At 38.2% G+C, this 19,018-nt stretch overlaps 1 protein-coding gene across 16 annotated transcripts in view; it reads right to left on the bottom strand.

Moving 5' to 3' along the window:
• Window positions 1-19,018, bottom strand: part of LOC112051008 (uncharacterized) — a 118,962-nt gene that overhangs the window by 63,945 nt on the left and 35,999 nt on the right. The window contains exons 1-4 of one of the 16 annotated variants that reach the window (XM_052890374.1): window positions 7,329-7,443; window positions 5,369-5,549; window positions 4,937-4,974; window positions 3,561-3,618 (exon numbers count right to left, since the gene is read on the bottom strand). The exons of 11 other annotated variants lie outside the window; for them this stretch is intronic. In XM_052890374.1, the coding sequence (XP_052746334.1) occupies window positions 3,561-3,618; window positions 4,937-4,974; window positions 5,369-5,549; window positions 7,329-7,405 (354 nt within the window). In that variant the 5' untranslated portion in view covers window positions 7,406-7,443. Of the gene's footprint in view, window positions 1-3,560; window positions 3,619-4,936; window positions 4,975-5,368; window positions 5,550-7,328; window positions 7,444-11,898; window positions 12,083-13,444; window positions 13,601-15,027; window positions 15,082-16,852; window positions 17,076-17,604; window positions 18,351-19,018 lie in introns of those variants that run through there. 4 more of the 16 variants (XM_052890376.1, XM_052890380.1, XM_052890378.1 and 1 more) reach the window with 4 other exon arrangements.

Below are 19,018 nucleotides of genomic sequence, written 5' to 3'. Positions count from 1 at the left end.
TGTTCAGTTAAACTGGATTCTTTGCTTCAGTAAAAAATGAATAAACTATTTTTTTGATTTTTTAGAGACGGGGTAAATTAAACATAATTAATTCTAACAATAAGTCTTTATTAACATTTTTTTTTTAAATTTATTTTATCTGTACATACCAATACTGTGTATTATAATGTATTTTAACCACAGAGTAATCAGAGTGTTGCCAAAACAAAAAATAGACTAAATAAAAATTTTAATAAAAAAATTCAACCGACTTCCAACGCAAAAATTAACCTAAACTAAAAAGCAAAGCTTTTTTTTTTAACAGAGTTGTTTGTTTGAAAGGAAGAGGTTCTCAAGTAAAATACTATGACTTTTATTAGACATTATTTTTTACATCAGACCAGACAGGATACTAATATAATTAATTACGAGCAAGACAGGATAAGTTCAAAATATTATTTAAAAAATAAAACAACAGCTATTTGTAATTTATATTTTAATTTTGTGAATAAATTAAAATTTAAAACCTTAATTCTAAAGACAACTTTGAAAGAATGGGTATCCTGTACGTTTACAGTTTTTGCTGAGTTCCAGTAATTTGTTTAGTCGTCATTATCAACCCATATTCGGCTCACTGATGAGCTCGAGTCTCCCCTCAGAATGAGAGGGGTTAGGCCAATAGTACTGTAGTGTAGCCACTGTAGTCCAATGCGGATTGGCAGACTTCACGCACGCAGAGGATTAAGAAAATTCTCATGTATGCAGCTTTCGTCACGATGTTTTTCCTTCACCGTTTGAGACACGTGATATATAATTTCATATGATTCACACAACTGAAAAGTTGGAGGTGCATGCCCTGGACCGGATTCGAACCCACACCCTCCGGAATCGGAGGCAGAGGTCATATCCACTGGGCTATCACGGCTATAGAAAAATTTTATTCAGAAAATTCAGAAATTCAGAAAATTTAACTTCAAAAAAAAGCTGGCTTATTTTGATTTGTCAGTTTTAGAATAGGTAAAGAAAATTATACCTAAATGCCTTAAATTATAGTCCAATATTCAAGTGATTTCCAATAAAATTCCAATTCAGAGTAAATTCAACCTTAGGCCAATAAGCTTAAGGTTGAATTTGCAATGAGCAAGAAACATCGTCAAGTTTGGATGTGTCTTGGCTTTAGTAACCATGGAGTCGAATTTTGTATTTCTTTTTTATACTTATTTTATTTTTCATGTAAAATAAATAAAAATAAAATAAAATCTGTTTATTTCAGGCTATTGACCCATATAATTTAGTAATTATTAGCCTATTGTATATTTTAGTGCGAAATACAAAATACTAATACTAAAGCTAAAATTAATTTAAATATCTACCTCGTCTTACTGATGCACCGGGTACACATATATGTGTGTGAACCCAGTACCTCAATATGGGGCAGTTGAAATTGTCAACAATGTATAATGTACATCGTCATCAACACATATTCGGCTCACTGCTGAGCTCGAGTCTCCTCTCAGAATGAGAGGGGATAGGCCCATAGTCCACCACGCTGGCCCGATGCGGATTGGCAGACTTCACACACGCAGAGAATTAAGATAATTCTCTGGTATGCAGATTTCCTCACGATGTTTTCCTTCACCGTTAGAGACACGTGATATTTAATTTCTTAAAATGCACACAACTGAAAAGTTGGAGGTGCATGCCCCGGACCGGATTTGAACCCACACCCTCCGGAATCGGAGGCATAGGCAAATATTACAAAACGGAGCGTATGACAAAAATATTTATTAATATTTCGTTTGACCTTTAGTACATCAAGTAGCATTGTGACGTCACAAAATGGACGACAGCGTTATTGACATTTTGGAAAAATACATGATTTATAAATTAACACTTAATTTAAAAATCATGTATTTTTACATATTTAAGAAATTATTAAGTTTTATTCATTGACCTTTATTTCATGTGGAAAGCAACTAATCTACTATATAAAAAATTTTAATAAAAAAAATTCAACCGACTTCCAACTCAAAAAATAACTTTAACTAAAAAGCAAAAAATAACATCCTACCTATGTGCTACCTTCTGATCAGTTTGAAGGCGGTGCCAAGCCAGTGATGTTTTAATTAAATACGTTTAAACTACAAAATTTCTGTGGTTATTCCAGAAACAGCTTTAATTAAAACACGACACTGGCTTGGCACCGCCTTCAAACTGATCAGAAGGTAGCACATAGGTAGGATGTTATTTTTTGCTTTTTAGTTAAAGTTATTTTTTGAGTTGGAAGTCGGTTGAATTTTTTTTATTAAAATTTTTATTTTTTAATTTTTAGTGTTAGCATACCTACGGAGTGTGAACAAAAATTGATAAGCAATTAGCTGAAACATTATTTTTTTATGATAAGTACCTAAATCCTAAAACCCCAATTTTGAGAATACTACCTTAACTCATTTTCAAAATTTCACTCCCCTTTTATATCCACTCGTATATATACTTTTATATCTTTCGTCTTCATCACCAGACCCTTAATACAGTCGCAATCCATCTAGGTGGAAAGTTCTCATCAATACAAATTTATCAAGTCCAAACACAAGGTAGCTACTGTGAACCGTCGAGGAGTTCTCTTCACTGTCCCTGGTCTTCATCATCAGACCCTCAATACAGTCACAATCCATCTAGGTGAAAAGTTCTCATCAATACAAATTTATCAAGTCCAAACACAAGGTAGCTACTGTGAACCGTCGAGGAGTTCTCTTCACTGTCCCTCGTCTTCATCACCAGACCCTTAATACAGTCACAACCCATATAGGTGGAAAGTACTCATCAATACAAATTAATCAAGCCCAAACAAAAGGTGACTGCTGTAAATACTTGACGAGTTCCATCGTCTGTGTTTCGGCTCCATCATCAGACCAACTCCAAACCTTCATAAAGTTGTAGTGGTTTAAAATACCTTATGGAAACACTAACAAACCTACTAGCCGTCTCTACAACTTTCGAAAGTTCCCCTCAATTTCTCCAGGATGCCATCATCAGATCCTGACATGAAAAAAATGGGACCACCCTGGAAGTAAACCCTACAAAACAAAAAAAGAATTTTCAAAATCGGTCCATAATTGACGGAATTATCGCTGGACATACATAAAAAAAAAAAAAAAAAAAAAAAACATACATACAGCCGAACGTAGAACCTCCTCCTTTTTGGAAGTCGGTTAAAAATAAGTCGGGTTTTCCTTCCTGACGCTATAACTTCAGAACGCACGAACTGATTTCCACGGTTTTGCATTCGTTGGAAAGGTCTCGGGCTCCGTGAGGTTTATAGAAAAAAAAAACAGAAAAGCTGGAAAATCTTTTTTCACATACATAGCATGTACTACAAACCAATAATGTAGGGGTAGGGTAGGGGTAAGATAGGAGAGGGGAAGGGGTATGGTAGTGGTAGTTAAAAGTTTATATCGAGTTTCACGCGGACGAAGTCGCGGGCGTCCGCTACTTTTGTATAAATTAAATTTGATATGAGTCAACTACCCTTAATACCCTACCTACTATTAATAGTAAATGTAACATAATTATCGACTTACAGTTTTTCCTGGTTGCAAGGAACAATTATCATTTAATGTTTCACCCGAAGACTTATCTATACTAATATTATAAAGAGGTAAAGTTTGTAAGTTTGTAAGTTTGTCACATTTTTTAAATGGGGTAATCTTCGGAACTACTGGTCCGATTTTAAAAATTCTTTCACCAGTAGAATGCTACATTATCGGGGAGTGCTATAGGCTATATTTTATATTGGTATCATATATATTAGCCGAGTTATCACAGTTTTTGTCATACAAGTCGGACTGAAAATCCTCTTAAACAGACTTATTCGCATGCGCTGCCTTAACTATTGCGTAAAATTGAAATTAATGTATGGGGGCTTTATGTATCTTTAAAAGTTCTACAAAAAAGTCCGCGACACCATATATCTATCTTCTATATATTAGCAGATATAGTACCTTTTGTGTTTTAAAAATTATTAATTTTATATACTTAGGTTTACGTCATTATTTATACAACTAAACTTTAATTCTTATTAAAATAAATTATTTATTAATCACAAGGATATTATGGAGATAAGATTTGCCCTTTACAGTATGTTAATTACTTAAATAGTTTCGGAGATAATACAAAATTTCTAAAAGACGCAGAAATTCCGCTATGACGCCCCGCGCTTTCATTTACGTAGTTCCCGTTCCCGTGTGAATATGGGGATTAAACATAGCCTATGACACTCGCAAATAACGTAGCTTTCTATTGGTAAAACAATTTTCCAAATCGGTCCAGTAGATCCAGAGATTACCTCCTACAACCACACGAACTTTACCTCTTTATATTATTAGCATAGAAGTCTCTATTTCCCTTGGTCATACCACCACTCTCGAAGGACTGGACCGATTTTGCTAAGGATAGGGGTAGGTAAGATAGAGAAGTTATAGGGTAGGGTAGGGTACGGGTAGGGAAGCGTAGGGGTAGGGTAGTTTTAGGGTAGGGGTGGGGCCGGCGTAGGGTAGAGGTAGGGTAGGGGTAGAGGTAGGGTAGTGGTAGGGTAGAGGTACGGGTAGGATAGGGAAGTGGTAGGGTAGTGGTAGGGTAGAGGTACGGGTAGGATAGGGAAGTGGTAGGGTAGGGGTAGGATAGGCGTGAGATAGGGGTACGGGTGGGATAGAGGTTGGAAAGGGATAGGGTACGGGGAGGGTAAGGGTAGGATGGGGGTAGGGTGTAGGTAAGGTAGGGGTAGGGTAGGGGTAGATTTGGGGTAGGGTAGGGTTAGGGTAGAGGTAGGGGTTGGGTAGGGTAGGGTAGTGGTAGGGTAGGGGTAGGGTAGGGCAGGGGTAGGGTAGGGTAGGATAGGGGTAGTAGTAAAGTTGACATCGAAATTTACGCGGACGAAGTCGCGGGCGTCCGCTAGTCTTCTATAGAGACATATATATATTCTTGATCATTTTTTTCCTATAATCACAACACATACTCGTAAATCATCATCATCATCATCATCATATCAGCCGATGGACGTCCACTGCAGGACATAGGCCTTTTGTAGGGACTTCCAAACATCACGATACTGAGCCGCCTGCATCCAGCGAATCCCTGCGACTCGCTTGATGTCGTCAGTCCACCTGGTGGGGGGTCGGCCAACACTGCGCTTACTAGTGCGGGGTCGCCATTCCAGCATTTTGGGACCCCAACGTCCATCGGCTCTTCGAACTATGTGCCCCGCCCATTGCCACTTCAGCTTCGCAACTCGTACTCGTAAATAAATTAATATAAATATTAAACTTACTAAAGTAAATAAATATACAAATATCGTAATAAGTTATGATACTTTATATAGGATACTACTTACTATTTGAGGTAAAGCTGTATTATTGAGCCTTTTTATGCCTTTTGTTGTAACATATACGTCTCTTTCCAAAAAATGCTTAGAACATATAACGCTACTATGATTAGGCTTAAATAATTCTTCAGATCTCTCAGTTGCCATAATGGATGTCCATTTTTTACGCCGTCGAGGATCTCGAGGAAATCTAAAAATGTTTATATGACATAATATACATCTATATATACAAAACAAAGACGGGTTTGTTACAATACTTATAACTCGAGATCTGTTGGACTAATTTTCATGGTTTTTGATTCATTAAATTTGTCTCCGCCCCGAATAGCAGAATACATCTTCAAAACAATGAAAAAATAATTCAGGGGTAGGGTAGGGGTAGGGTGGGGGTAGAGTAGGGGTAGGGTAGGGATAGGGAAGTGCAAATAAGTCAAAGCGAAGCTTGACCGGGTCCGTTAGTATATGTATGTATATATTTTAAACAATATACTCATTGTAAAATAATACGGCAAATAAAAAACTGCGGCATACCTAAAGTGTTTTTCAGATAGCATGGTGTGGGTGACAGTACAAATAGTACGTATTATGGACGTCATAAGGCAACTTTCACCGTACCCATGCTATCTGAATAACACTCCAGTAATGTTTTGACCCTTCCGCACAAAAAACACCAAAATTGGACTGGCACTCATAGAAAGCGATCGGATAAAATTTGCGTACAGAGGACCTAGTGGCAGTTTGATACTGTGACTATCGCGTTGACGTTAACGCGAATTTCCAAGGAATTGAAACAGCGCCACCTAGTGGCACTATTGCGCAACTGTTTCAATTCCATATAAATTCGCGTTTAGGTTAACGCGATAGTAACAGTATGAAAATATTGAAAACTCCCACTATACTAAAGCCATACTCGAGGAGTACTGTTTACTAACAAACAAATTAGAAATGAGGGTAGAAAACGCATGTCATTTCATTACTTTTTTATTTTAAATTATGTATTGTTGTTTTATAACATATTATTCAAATGTATTAACTATATCTAATTGTTTTAAGCTTAATAATCAAATTTAATTTCAATACTTTAAGAACAAGTTAATTATAATTATTATTAGGTGCGAAATGTCTAGCGATTTATACCCTCATTTTTAATTTGTTTGTTAGTAAACAGTATTCCTCGAGTATGGCTTTAGTATAGGCTCACAGAAGTATTTCAATAATTTTATATTAAAGACAAAACAGCGACTCCGTTGGAAAGAACAGAGTCAATCGATGACATGCACTGGTAGCAAATCTTATGTATCTTAAAACTAGCGGACTCGGTCAAGCTTCGCTTTGACTTATGTGCAATTCTTCCCTATCCCTACCCTACTCTACTCCTTACCCTACCCCTACCCTTTTACTTTTGACGGCCTCCGTGGCCTTAGGGGCCGCAGTGGACTTACAAGACGGAGGTCCTGTGTTCGATCCCCGGCTGGACCGATTGAGGTTTTCTTAATTGGTCCAGGTCTGGCTGGTGGGAGGCTTCAGCCGTGGCTAGTTACCACCGACCAACAAAGACGTACCGCGAAGCGATTTAGCGTTCCGATACGACGTCGTGTAGAAACCTATCGTTAGCCCGATTTAATCTTAGATTGCATCATCACTTATCATCAGGTGAGATTGTAGTCAAGGGCTAACTTGTAAAGAATAAAAAAAAAGAAAAGAAACCCCTACCCTTGAATTCATTTGTTACAAAAAATATGATAAATAAAGAACCGCTCGACCGATTTTGTGCAAATTTCACATAAACCATCTACTAAATAGTCCGAACAAAGCAAACTTTTGGTTTGGATAGGTGAGCCCGTTCTTGAATTATAAAATTACAACGAAAAGTGGCATTGACTTTGTTAATAATAGATTAACCAAGAAATATATTTAGACTGTTATTTCTTATTGAAATAGCAATATTTATAATATAATTAATACTCACCGAAAGTAAGAAACTCCGTCCTTTTTTAACGTCTGCGAGGAATGGTTTTTGCATTTTTTAAAGGAACACTTCGGCATGTTTACCGTTCGAGCGCTCGAATGCGACTAATTGAATCTTGCGCCAAGAAGTTGTTTTTGGCACTCACTGAGTGGGGACGTTTTTTGGTCGCCGATTGTGCTAGGGTTGCCAACCGTACTATATACTATTACTATATTTTGGGTCTGTGTGCACTGTTGTACACCTCTGTGAGAGGAGACTCGTGCTCAACAATGAGCCGAATATGGGCTGCTAATTATGATGACGATAACTAACATATGATGATTGTTTTCTTTTTATACTAACTACGGGTCAACAAAGACGGAAATAAATAGTTTTTTTTTTTTATATTTCATTTATTTCATCATCATCATCATCATATCAGCCGATGGACGTCCACTGCAGGACATAGGCCTTTTGTAGGGACTTCCAAACATCACGATACTGAGCCGCCTGCATCCAGCGAATCCCTGCGACTCGCTTGATGTCGTCAGTCCACCTGGTGGGGGGTCGGCCAACACTGCGCTTACTAGTGCGGGGTCGCCATTCCAGCACTTTGGGACCCCAACGTCCATCGGCTCTTCGAACTATGTGCCCCGCCCATTGCCACTTCAGCTTCGCAACTCGTTGAGCTATGTCGGTGACTTTGGTTCTTCTGCGGATCTCCTCATTTCTGATTCGATCACGCAGAGATACTCCTAACATAGCTCGTTCCATCGCCCGCTGTGTGACTCTAAGCCTTCTTATGAGGCCCATAGTTAGCGACCAAGTCTCGGAACCATAGGTCATCACTGGCAACACGCACTGTTCGAAGACTTTTGTCTTCAAGCACTGAGGAATTTCGGACGAAAAGATGTCGCGAAGTTTCCCGAATGCAGCCCAGCCGAGTTGGATTCGACGGTTCACCTCTTTCTCGAAATTGGACCTACCTAACTGGATCATATGTCCTAGGTATATGTATTCGTCTACAATTTCGAGTGCAGCGTTCTCAATTATAACTGGGTGGAGCGATACATGAGCATTACACATTATTTTTGTTTTGCCCATGTTCATTTTCAGGCCCACCTGTTGAGAAACGCTGCTGAGGTCATTGAGCATGGTACTAAGGTCATCCAGAGTCTGTGCCATGATGACTACATCATCCGCGAACCGCAGTTGAGTGCTGTACTCGCCATTGATGTTGATGCCAAGTCCGCTCCAGTCCAGAAGCTTAAAGACGTCTTCCAGTGCGGCGGTAAATAGCTTCGGAGAGATCACATCTCCCTGACGCACTCCTCGCTGCAACTGGATTGGCCTCGTAGTCTGATCCTGAATACGGACTGACATAGTGGCGTTTTCGTACAAGCACTTCAACGCTTGGATATACCTGTAATCAATTCGGCATCTCTGCAATGACCTTAGCACAGCCCAAGTTTCCACCGAATCGAAGGCTTTCTCATAGTCCACAAACGCTAAGCAAAGTGGCTGGTTATACTCGTGAGTCTTCTGTATAACCTGCCGCAGCGTATGGATGTGGTCTATGGTACTAAAGCCTTTTCGGAAACCGGCTTGTTCGGGAGGCTGGAAGTCGTCAAACCTATTAGCGAGACGATTCGTGATGACTCTCGAGAACAATTTGTAAACATGGCTTAGCAGCGAGATGGGTCTGTAATTCTTCAGCAAGGTGTTGTCACCTTTTTTGAAGAACAGAACCACCACGCTCCTATGCCACGCCTCAGGCGTCGTGCCCTCGTGAATGACGGAATTGAACAATCGCTGAAGGACTTTAAGTATCGGTTTTCCACCCGCTTTCAGGAGTTCTGCTGTGATTCCGTCCTCACCTGGCGCCTTATTGTTCTTCAGGTGTTTGAGAGCCACACTAATCTCGTATAGGCTGACGTCCGGGATATCTTCGGTATAGTGTCGGGTCAACTTGGCTCTGGGGTCTTTAGCCAAATTGGCAACAGGCTGCTGAGTAGTCGTGTTAGCTGTCCATAGAACTTCTCGACCTCACTTAATAACTCGGGCTTGGAAGAAATTAGATTACCGTGTTCGGTCTTCAAACGCGTCAGCTGCCTCTGTCCAATAGACAGATCTCTGGCGAAAACTTTCGAGCCTCGATTATTTTCAATCGCATTTTTAATACGCTCGGTATTGAAATTTCGCAAGTCGCTGGTTTGCGACTTAGAGATCTGTCTACTGATTTGTCGGTATTTTGACGCATCTGCTGAAGACTGTAATCTCATTTCTTGCCTCTCTTCCATGAGTTTAAGTGTTTGGTCCGAGAACTTTTTGGTTCTTTTCGCACGGTGGGTCTTATAGAACTTAGACCCAACGGAATGGACAGTTTCCACGAACCTGTTGTTCAGATCGTCCACAGTTTCGCAATTTGCTAGGCAATCAAAGCGGTTCTGCAGTTCTAGTTGAAAGGACTCGGGGTTTTGAATATGGGCACGAGTAGGTCGGAGCGTAGACTTCACCAGTCGATACCGTTCCAGCTGAATGTTGATATTCAACGTGCCTCTAACCATTCGGTGATCGCTACCGGTTTTCACCCTATGGATCACAGAAACATCGTTGAATATTTGCCGTCTGGTAGACAAGATGAAGTCGATCTCGTTTTTCGTGGAACCATCGGGGCTCATCCAGGTCCATTTCCTGTGTGGTGGCTTCTTGAAGAAGGAGTTCATCATAAAGAGGCCCTCCTTCTCCATGAAGTCAGCCAACATTTGGCCCCTATCGTTCCGTTGTCCATATCCAAATCGTCCCACTTTCAACTCTGAACCGCTACGTTCGCCCAGCTTTGCGTTAAAATCCCCCATCACAACATTGTAATAAGAGTTTGAGGCATGTATGGCTTTAGAAATATCCTCATACAATACCTCTACCTCCTCGTCGGGATGTGTCGAGGTCGGTGCGTAAACCTGTATAACCTTCAACGAATACCGTTTGGTAATTCGGAGGACCAGGAACGCTACCCTGCTCGACACACTCTCGACTTTTACAACATTGTTCACGAGGGACTTGTGAACGATAAATCCGACACCACCCTGGGACTGTTGGTCGCCCTCCCGGTAGTAGAGCATGTTGCCGTTCAAGGATTATCGAGCCCTCCCCCTCTCTTCGGACTTCAGACAATCCTATGATATCCCAGTGCAACTTGCTCATAACTTCTTCCAGCTCGATGACCTTTTCGTCGGACCTCAAAGTGCGTGCGTTGTATGTTGCCAGGTCTAGTCGTCGGGGTTGGCAGCGGAATCTCTGCCGGAGATTCTTAACACCCCTTGCCCCGCCGTTACCATAACCGCTGCCAGAGCCAGGAATAGCGGGGCTGCCGGGGACTAGGGGCTGTGTTTTGTTTTTGCCGTCCATACAAAGTTTTGCCCAGTACTGACCACGCTGGGCATGCGGGTTGGTCAGCGCAGTGCTAGATCACTCGCGCCGGTGTCGCTGCTGCCCGACACCGGCCTGAGGCATTTCGTAATCTAGCCTGTGGCAATGGATATACCGCCATTCGTCGGTCGCCAGAGCCTCGTCGGTCCATCTGCAGGGTGCACCACGAGCAGGTGAGGTTGGCAGTTGGGGAGACTGACTGGTACTAGCCTCCCCCTTACACCCCCATTAATTTATTATGTATTTTATTTATTATGTATAAATTGTGAAACTAACAATCCAACGTTGGTAATATTTTTTTAAGCAACGGCGTTACGTGTTCAGCACTGGCGTGCATAAGGTTTTTAACGAGGGTATGCACTATAGGTACCTAACCTAAAAAACAGGTATGTGATGAATCCTCAGGGTATGTATTGCGTTTATGCATCTATGAAGTGCACACCACTGGAGTTCAGTTTTGCGAAAATAACTTATTACAAAATGTTTTGAGCAAATGCGCGTATTCGCGCGTCTCCAATTATCTGGTCCAGTTGCTTTTATCTATTTTTTTTTAGTTTTTCATCACTACTTGCACTTACCCTAAAGATAACGTCGACCGAACGCCCAGCTTAGTTGAACTCTGGTAATACAATAGTAGATTGTTCTACAAGGGGCTAAAAACTCATTTTAAACGAGCTATTTTTAGGGCACGAGCCGAAGGCGAGGGCCGCCTAAATAGAAACAGAGTTTATGGGTTTAGCCCCGCGTGTTGCACAATTCTTTTCACTACGATTGCGAGAAAATAAAATAACTCGGTACAGTATTAAATGTTTTATTTTATTTGAAAATTAAATGTAGGGACAAAATGCTACAACTTTGGATAATAGGAGAGAAAAAAAAATGCACTTCTTGTTTTTTCTCCACTTATTAAATTTTTCGTAAGTAGCAATAAAAATTAAATAAAAAAATTGAACGTTTAAAGTTATTTATTTGTTTTTCAAAACAATCCAACCAAAAAAGAATTATCCAAATTGGTCTATAAATGACGAAGTTATGCGCGAACACACATAAAAAAAAAAAGTTTTTTTGAAGTCGGTTAAAAAAGGGTAATTGCAACTAAATTGTATTAAAAATTATTATTTCCTATAAATAACAAAAAAAAAACATATAAATTGAAATATACCTTAAACGCTGGAATAGCGGTAGCTGTGATTTTACGTCGGCCCGTTTTTGTAAAAAACATGTCATTCTGTGTAAAATGATCAGAGCATACTCTACTAAAGCTGGTCGGCAGCCAATCAGTCTCCCTTCGTTCAAGTTGAAACACTGCAATCCATTTCTCTTTAAGTCGCGGATCTCGAGGGAAACTAAAATCGACAAAAAAAATCGGTTGTCTGTAAAGTCGGTTTACTGGCGATAATTGAACGTGACAACTTCATAAGAAAATACTGATGGAATGGTTGCATTTTTCAAAAGAAAATGTTCGTTTTTCTAAAATACTGTTTAATATTATACATAAACCTGAATATACTTTATTTCTTGTAAAGTTGGCAACCCTAGAGCGAGGAAACGATGTATGACGTCATCTTTTTTCGAGTGCGCAACCGACTCCATTGAATTGTAAGACGTTGTCACGTCAATAATCCCATAATTTGTAGTCAACTCCTGGATTTTATATGATAATTCCTGTACTGTTTATACATCTAATAATACATTTGATATAAAAGTGATGGTCCATTTGAGGTCCACTCTTGTACCCCGTATCATTAAAATTTAAAAATTACAAGGATTTTATTAAAAATTTTTAAAGTGAATAAATGTAACTAAATAAAAAGAAATAAATAAAATTAAAACACAAGTTTTTGAGTCATATCAAGATGGCGCCCATAGAGCAACTATGACATGACAGTTGACAGCAAACGTCAAATCGACTACTGCATTGAAAACGTCATCAATTCGCCATTATTGCCCTTAATAGTGTTGTAATTCTTGAGAGAAAATGAATATTATTTCGAAGAAGATAATCAAAAATAGTTAAAAAATATATTTTCTTTTATTTCCGCCAGGGTGCAATGACTGATCCTGGGCTCCATACTATTTTGGACCATCTCCTTTAAAATTAAGATTGAAGAAAAAATAACCAAACGTCACAACACAACACACAAGTATAGTATTCATAAGTTTCATAAAAAGCAACAGCACCGTATAACGGTTTAAAGGTTTTATTTTCTACAAAAAATAACATTCTGTTCAGTTAACTTAGAGTTAACATAGTCATTTTTGCAGACAGCATATTGTATTATTGTAACAAAATTGTAATAAAAAAAAAATAATAAAAAATAAAAAAGCCTTTTATTATTTCCCATTTACATATAATTATTCTAATACTTTTTATACAAAACAAAGTAGATAACACTTTTGTACTTAGTACATTTTCTGCAATATATCTTTTTATTAATAATTTTTATATTATTTGTATCTATTTATTTTTCTATCTGTATTTGTGGTGTATTTGTATATAATTGAATCGGCAATTTGAAAGCAAAACATGAATTTCATTGAAATATAAACAAAATTGTAATATCATGGTATATATTGTGACATTCAGAAATTTAATAGTTCTGTGTAGTATATAATCTTTGACAGCTTGTCCAACCCACGCGCCTCGTAACGGTAAACCGAGACGAGCGTTTAAAATAAATCAAATTAAATTGTTTACAAATACTTACGCATGGAAAGTAACGCCTTTCTGTTTATGCGTGTTGCGGCTTGTGTTTTTACACTTCCAAAATGAACACGAAGGCATAATTAAAGGATAAAACAAGAAAAAAACACTAAAATATTTTTTCAAATCCACGTCCACTCACAGCAAGCAGTTGTTGCGTACTAAGAGACTAAGAGTTGTGCGTAGTGCGTACAGTGCACCTCTTTGAGTAATGACATAACATTATGCGCTCTATATTTCTATCTATATCTATCTTATCTATGCTTATAACAAAACTGTAACAGGTCAAATTCTGTACATTTAGAATTTTTTAATTGGAGAGCATTATAATATAATCGATACTGAAGCAAACAGAAGACGTGATAGCCCAGTGGATATGACCTCTGCTTCCGATTCCGGAGGATGTGGGTTCTAATCCGGTTCGGGGCATGCACCTCCAAATTTTCAGTTGAGTGCATTTTAAGAAATTAAATATCACGTGTCTCAAACGGAGAACGAAAACATCGTGAGGAAACCTGCATACATGAGAATTTTCTCAATTCTCTGCGTGTGTGTAGTCTGCCAATCCGCATTGGGCCAGCTTGGTCGATTATTGGCCTAACGCCTCTCATTCTGAGAGGAGACTCGAGCTCAGCAGTGAGCCGAATATGGGTTGATGATATTAATTTTAAACTGTAAAATCCCATTTTTTCATTTGGAGGACACGTAATTACAAACTTACGTACACAGAATAAAGATGATACAGAATGAGTCTTTGTTTAATTACCAATTACGTAAATTAATATAATAATCAATAATTAGGTACCAATAAAAAATGTATTTACTCCATCTAATTTCTTTAGTTTTTGTTAACAGTTTTTAAAATATTTAAAACCTACGACGCCATTTTTCTTGAATAACATTAAAAATTACTGATGCGACGCTTCATGTCGTACTGACTCGAGAATGTATTCGTTTTTGAATTTTGTATTTAAAACGGCTACGAGAACGTCGTGTTCCGTCGCTCTATCTGCCTATAATTGTTTAATCTGTGAGTAGATTCGCATTACTTCTTTCTTTTACTACGTTCTTTTAGACTGAGACCAGCTGCGAGGCAATGCGAGCCCGCGCGACGCCCTTTTACTGTCGCACTTCCCACTAGCGTAATGTTGCTAGCTCACGCTGTTAAAATTTTCCCCATTTTTTGGTAAATTTTACAACATAAGAGGCGAAATAGTAAGTGTAACACTTTAAAATGTCATTTTATATATTAAATGAAGGAGCCGTGATAGCCCAGTGGATATGACCTCTGCCTCCGATTCCGGAGGGTGTGGGTTCGAATCCGGTCCAAACACCTCCAACTTTTCAGTTCTGTGCATTTTAAGAAATTAAATATCACGTGTCTCAATCGGTGAAGGAAAACATCGTGAGGAAACCTGCATACCAGAGAATTTATCTTAATGTGTGCGTGTGTGAAGTCTGCCAATCCGCATTGGGCTAGCGTGGTGGACTTTTGGCCTAACCCTTCTCATTCTGAGAGGAGACTTCAGCTCAGCAGTGAGCCGAATATGGGTTGATGATGATATTAAATGAAAAAATGGTGCATACTTTTTCAAATGTTTCCAAGCGTGATTCGGGATCTTCTGCTGCGATGGCCATATTCTGAAATATTGTGTTGTCATTATGTGCAGGCTTTACTTATTACTTATCTATACTAATATTATAAAGAGGATAACTTTGTTTGTATGTTTGTTTGTTTGTTTGATTGTAATGAAAAGGCTCAAAAATTACTGGACCTATTTTAAAAATTCTTTCACCATTCGAAAGCTACATTATCCACAAGTAACATAGTCTTAATTTTATTTTGAAAAAAATTAGGGTTCCGTAAGATATTTGGGTTTTTCGGACACAAGGTGTAAAAAATCAACCAGAAAAGTGTAGGTAGGAGTAGGGTAGGGGTAGCGGTAGGCTAGGGGTAGGCTAGGGGTAGGATAGTGGTAGTTGAAAGTTTACATCGAGTTTCACGCGGACGAAGTCGCGGGCGTCCGCTAGTAATATTATATAGAAATAAAGGTTGTGTTTTAGTTTGTTGGTCCATCTACAAAGGTAGACGTCTCACGACATCAAGCGAGTCGCAGACATTCGCTGGATGCAGGAGGCTCAGTATCGTGATGTTTGGAAGTGCCTACAAAAGGCCTATGTCCTGCAGTGGACTCCATCGACTGATATGATGAAAGGTTGTGAGGTTGTAGGGGGTAATCTCTGGATCTACTAAGCGGATTTTGAAAATTATTATAGCACTAGAAGGCCAAATTATTTATTACTTAGCATCCATGCACTAACAAACTAATACAAAAGCTAACCATGCATGTCACATTAGGGAATTGCAAATAATAATAGTGTTACATGCATATATATTATATTTCATTGGACAAAATTAAAAATAAAAGTATAAAATTAAAGTAGAAATGAGTGGAACATTTATAGAATTAAATTATAATGTTCAAAGTTTTAAATAATATAAATGTCAGGTATATACATAAAATTAAACAAACATATCCTACAATAGTCAAAAATAATAAAATTAATAAGCAATGTCTAATTTTAAAATAAAATTTCAATAATATTCAGCATCAGCTCTTTGCTACCACCAACTGCCGTACAAATGCGGGCAAACGTTCTCCATTATATGGAATAAAATAAAAAAAAATTTTTAGTTATTTATATAGATAGTGTAAAATTTGTAGGATGTCGTGCTGGAGGTCTTGGATAAATATCTATATATATAAAAGAAAGTCGTGTTTGTTACAACACTTATAACTTGAGATCTGCTGGACCGATTTTCATGGTTTTTGATTCGTTGGATTTGTCTCCACCAAGAATAGCAGAATACATCTTAAAAACAATGAAAACTCGACTATAAATAATTATGAAAGATGAATAATTTTCCATAAATGTTACTTTGTTTAGTACCTGTCAAACATTTGTTGTCCATCCTGTCAAATGTTGTTTATGTAATGATTGACAATTATACGCGCGTTCAGAAATACTGACAAATGATTAACATTTACGCGTGCGTTCATAAATCGTTGTAATTTTAGAACAAATCGGTTGTCATTTATCATATTTTTTGTAACAAATGAATTCAGAAGTGGGGTAGGGGTAGGATATGGGTAGGGTGGGGGTAGAGTAGAGGTAGGGTAGGGTAGGCGCAGAGTAGGGGTGGGAGTAGGGTAGTGTAGGGTAGAGATAGGGAAAGAGTGCACATAAGTCAAAGCGAAGCTTGACCGGGTCCGCTAGTAGTCAATATTTGTGAGTGTCATAAGCTATATTTAAGCCACGTATTCCCACGGGAACTGGAACTACGAGGGTGAAACCGTATGGCGTATTTACTTATAATTTTTCACCTACGAAATGATATAAAATAATAAACCTTGTCTGGGACAGCATTCTTCTTTAGTCTTTGTAAACCACATTTAGTTGTATAGAAGTGCTTCTCATCAAAATGTATTGAGCAAATTATGCTTCGCTTCGTCGGTTGCCAAAATTCGTCCAGTCGTGTTCTTTGAATAACCTTTGTCCACTTTCGTCTTCTTTCTGGGTTACTAGGGAATCTAAAATTTTACAAAAATGTGCATAATCTACACCAATATTATAAATAGGAAAGATTTCATTGTTTGTTTGTTTGTTACTTCTGTTTTACTACTTGTTACATATATCGTCGTTATCAATCCATATTCGGCTTACTGCTGAGCTCAAGTCTCCTCTCAGAATGAGAGGGGTTAGGCCAATAGTCCACCACGCTGGCCCAATGCGGATTGGCAGACTTCACACACGCACACATTAAGATAATTCTCTGATACGCAGTTTTCCTCACGATGTTTTCCTTCGCCGATTGAGACACGTGATATTTAATTTCTTAAAATGCACACAACTGAAAAGTTGGAGGTGCATGCCCCAGACCGGATCCGAACACACAACCTCCGAAACCGGAGGCAGAGGTACATGTTACATATATATTATAGTTTATACTTAATAAATCCTCGAATAAAAAATTAAAAGTAGGGAAAATCAAAACCATATCATTGGCAACACTTACAAAATGGACGCATCAGTTTCTATGACAACCAAACACGTAAACATTAATCAATAATATTGAATTTTAAATATTTGAGTGCTACTTACATATGAAATGTGATCCCATCCTGTTTCTTTATTTTACCAACGGTATTTTTACACGTACGAATAGAACAAGACGGCATAATTTAATTAAATTCGACACCTGTCAACACGTCATGCAACCTCGGCGTACACTGAGCGACTAATCGCTCGCTCGTGTACTAACTCTCAAAGAGTGTAGCTTTAATGGCTTCACTCCTTAGCGTCATCACCCCATCCCCGCTGTTTATTCTATACTAGCGGACGCCCGCGACATCGTCCGCGTGGATATCAATGTTAAGAGCGCGCAGCGCGTCGGTACGATATGGATAAAATTCGAAGCGCAAACGAGACGCCGAATTATGACTTTCACGTGAGTGAAAAGCACGGAGCGATTGACGCGCGACGCAAATTTTATGACGTGAGCGCCAAAACCATTTTTACCTAATTGCAAGTAAATTAAACAACATAACGAAAAACAAAATGGCCATGTTCAAGATATATACTTAATTTTCTATACAAAACAAAAATTTAAGAAAATAAGTTTGCTTTTCCTGAGATTGAAAGCAAAATGTGAGCAAAACATGTATTTTTCAAAAAAATAAACTATCGAGAAAAGTTTTACAAATTGTGTATTTTGTATAGTCATAACGAAGCTAACACTTTGATATATCATTTACCCAAATATCAGGCTCCTAACTTTTCCAGAATCTGAGATCCAGAACCATTTGAAACCACCAAATTACATATTGCACACTCTTAACTTTCAAGCCCTATTTTACCACTCTAGGGGTTGAATTTTAAACATTTTGAATCACATTATACGTCATTTTTTTTTATGGTTTATGAACAAATTTTTAAAACTGTAACTCTAAAAATGAAGGACTTTCCATACAAACTTTCAACCCCTATTTCCCTCTTTTCTTACTTTATTTTCGCAATAAAAAGTATTAATTAATACCTTCTTCGTATTATGCTGTGCTTAAACCGTGCTAAGTTTAATTTGAATTAATTTAGTAGTTTCAGCGTGATGCCCGAATAACAAAAAAAAATACGGACAGACAGACAGTCAGAAAAATCGAAAGAAAATATTTTTTAGCTTCAGTATCGATCACATAATGAATCCCCCCCATCAAAAATTTTCAAAATATCGTCAATGTACACAATTGGACCTGCTACAGTTTTATTATAAGTATATATATCGTTGGGTGAATTTGGTGGGAGGCTTCGGCCGTGGTTAGTTACCAGCCTAGCAGCAAAGGAGTACCGCCAATTTAACAATTAAGCGTTACGATGTCTGGTTAAAAATCCGGTATTACTTTTATTTGTGTAACTTATGCTTCGACCATTTATAACAGGGCCATAAAAATGCCGATTTGTGTAGTTGAATGGTGTAAAAAACGGCCAAAAGCTTGTAGTTTAGTAAAAGGATGGAGTTACT

Source organism: Bicyclus anynana, chromosome 27 (genome assembly GCF_947172395.1).
Source record: "Bicyclus anynana chromosome 27, ilBicAnyn1.1, whole genome shotgun sequence".
NCBI lineage: Eukaryota > Metazoa > Arthropoda > Insecta > Lepidoptera > Nymphalidae > Bicyclus > Bicyclus anynana.
This window is presented reverse-complemented; position numbering and strand designations above follow the sequence as displayed.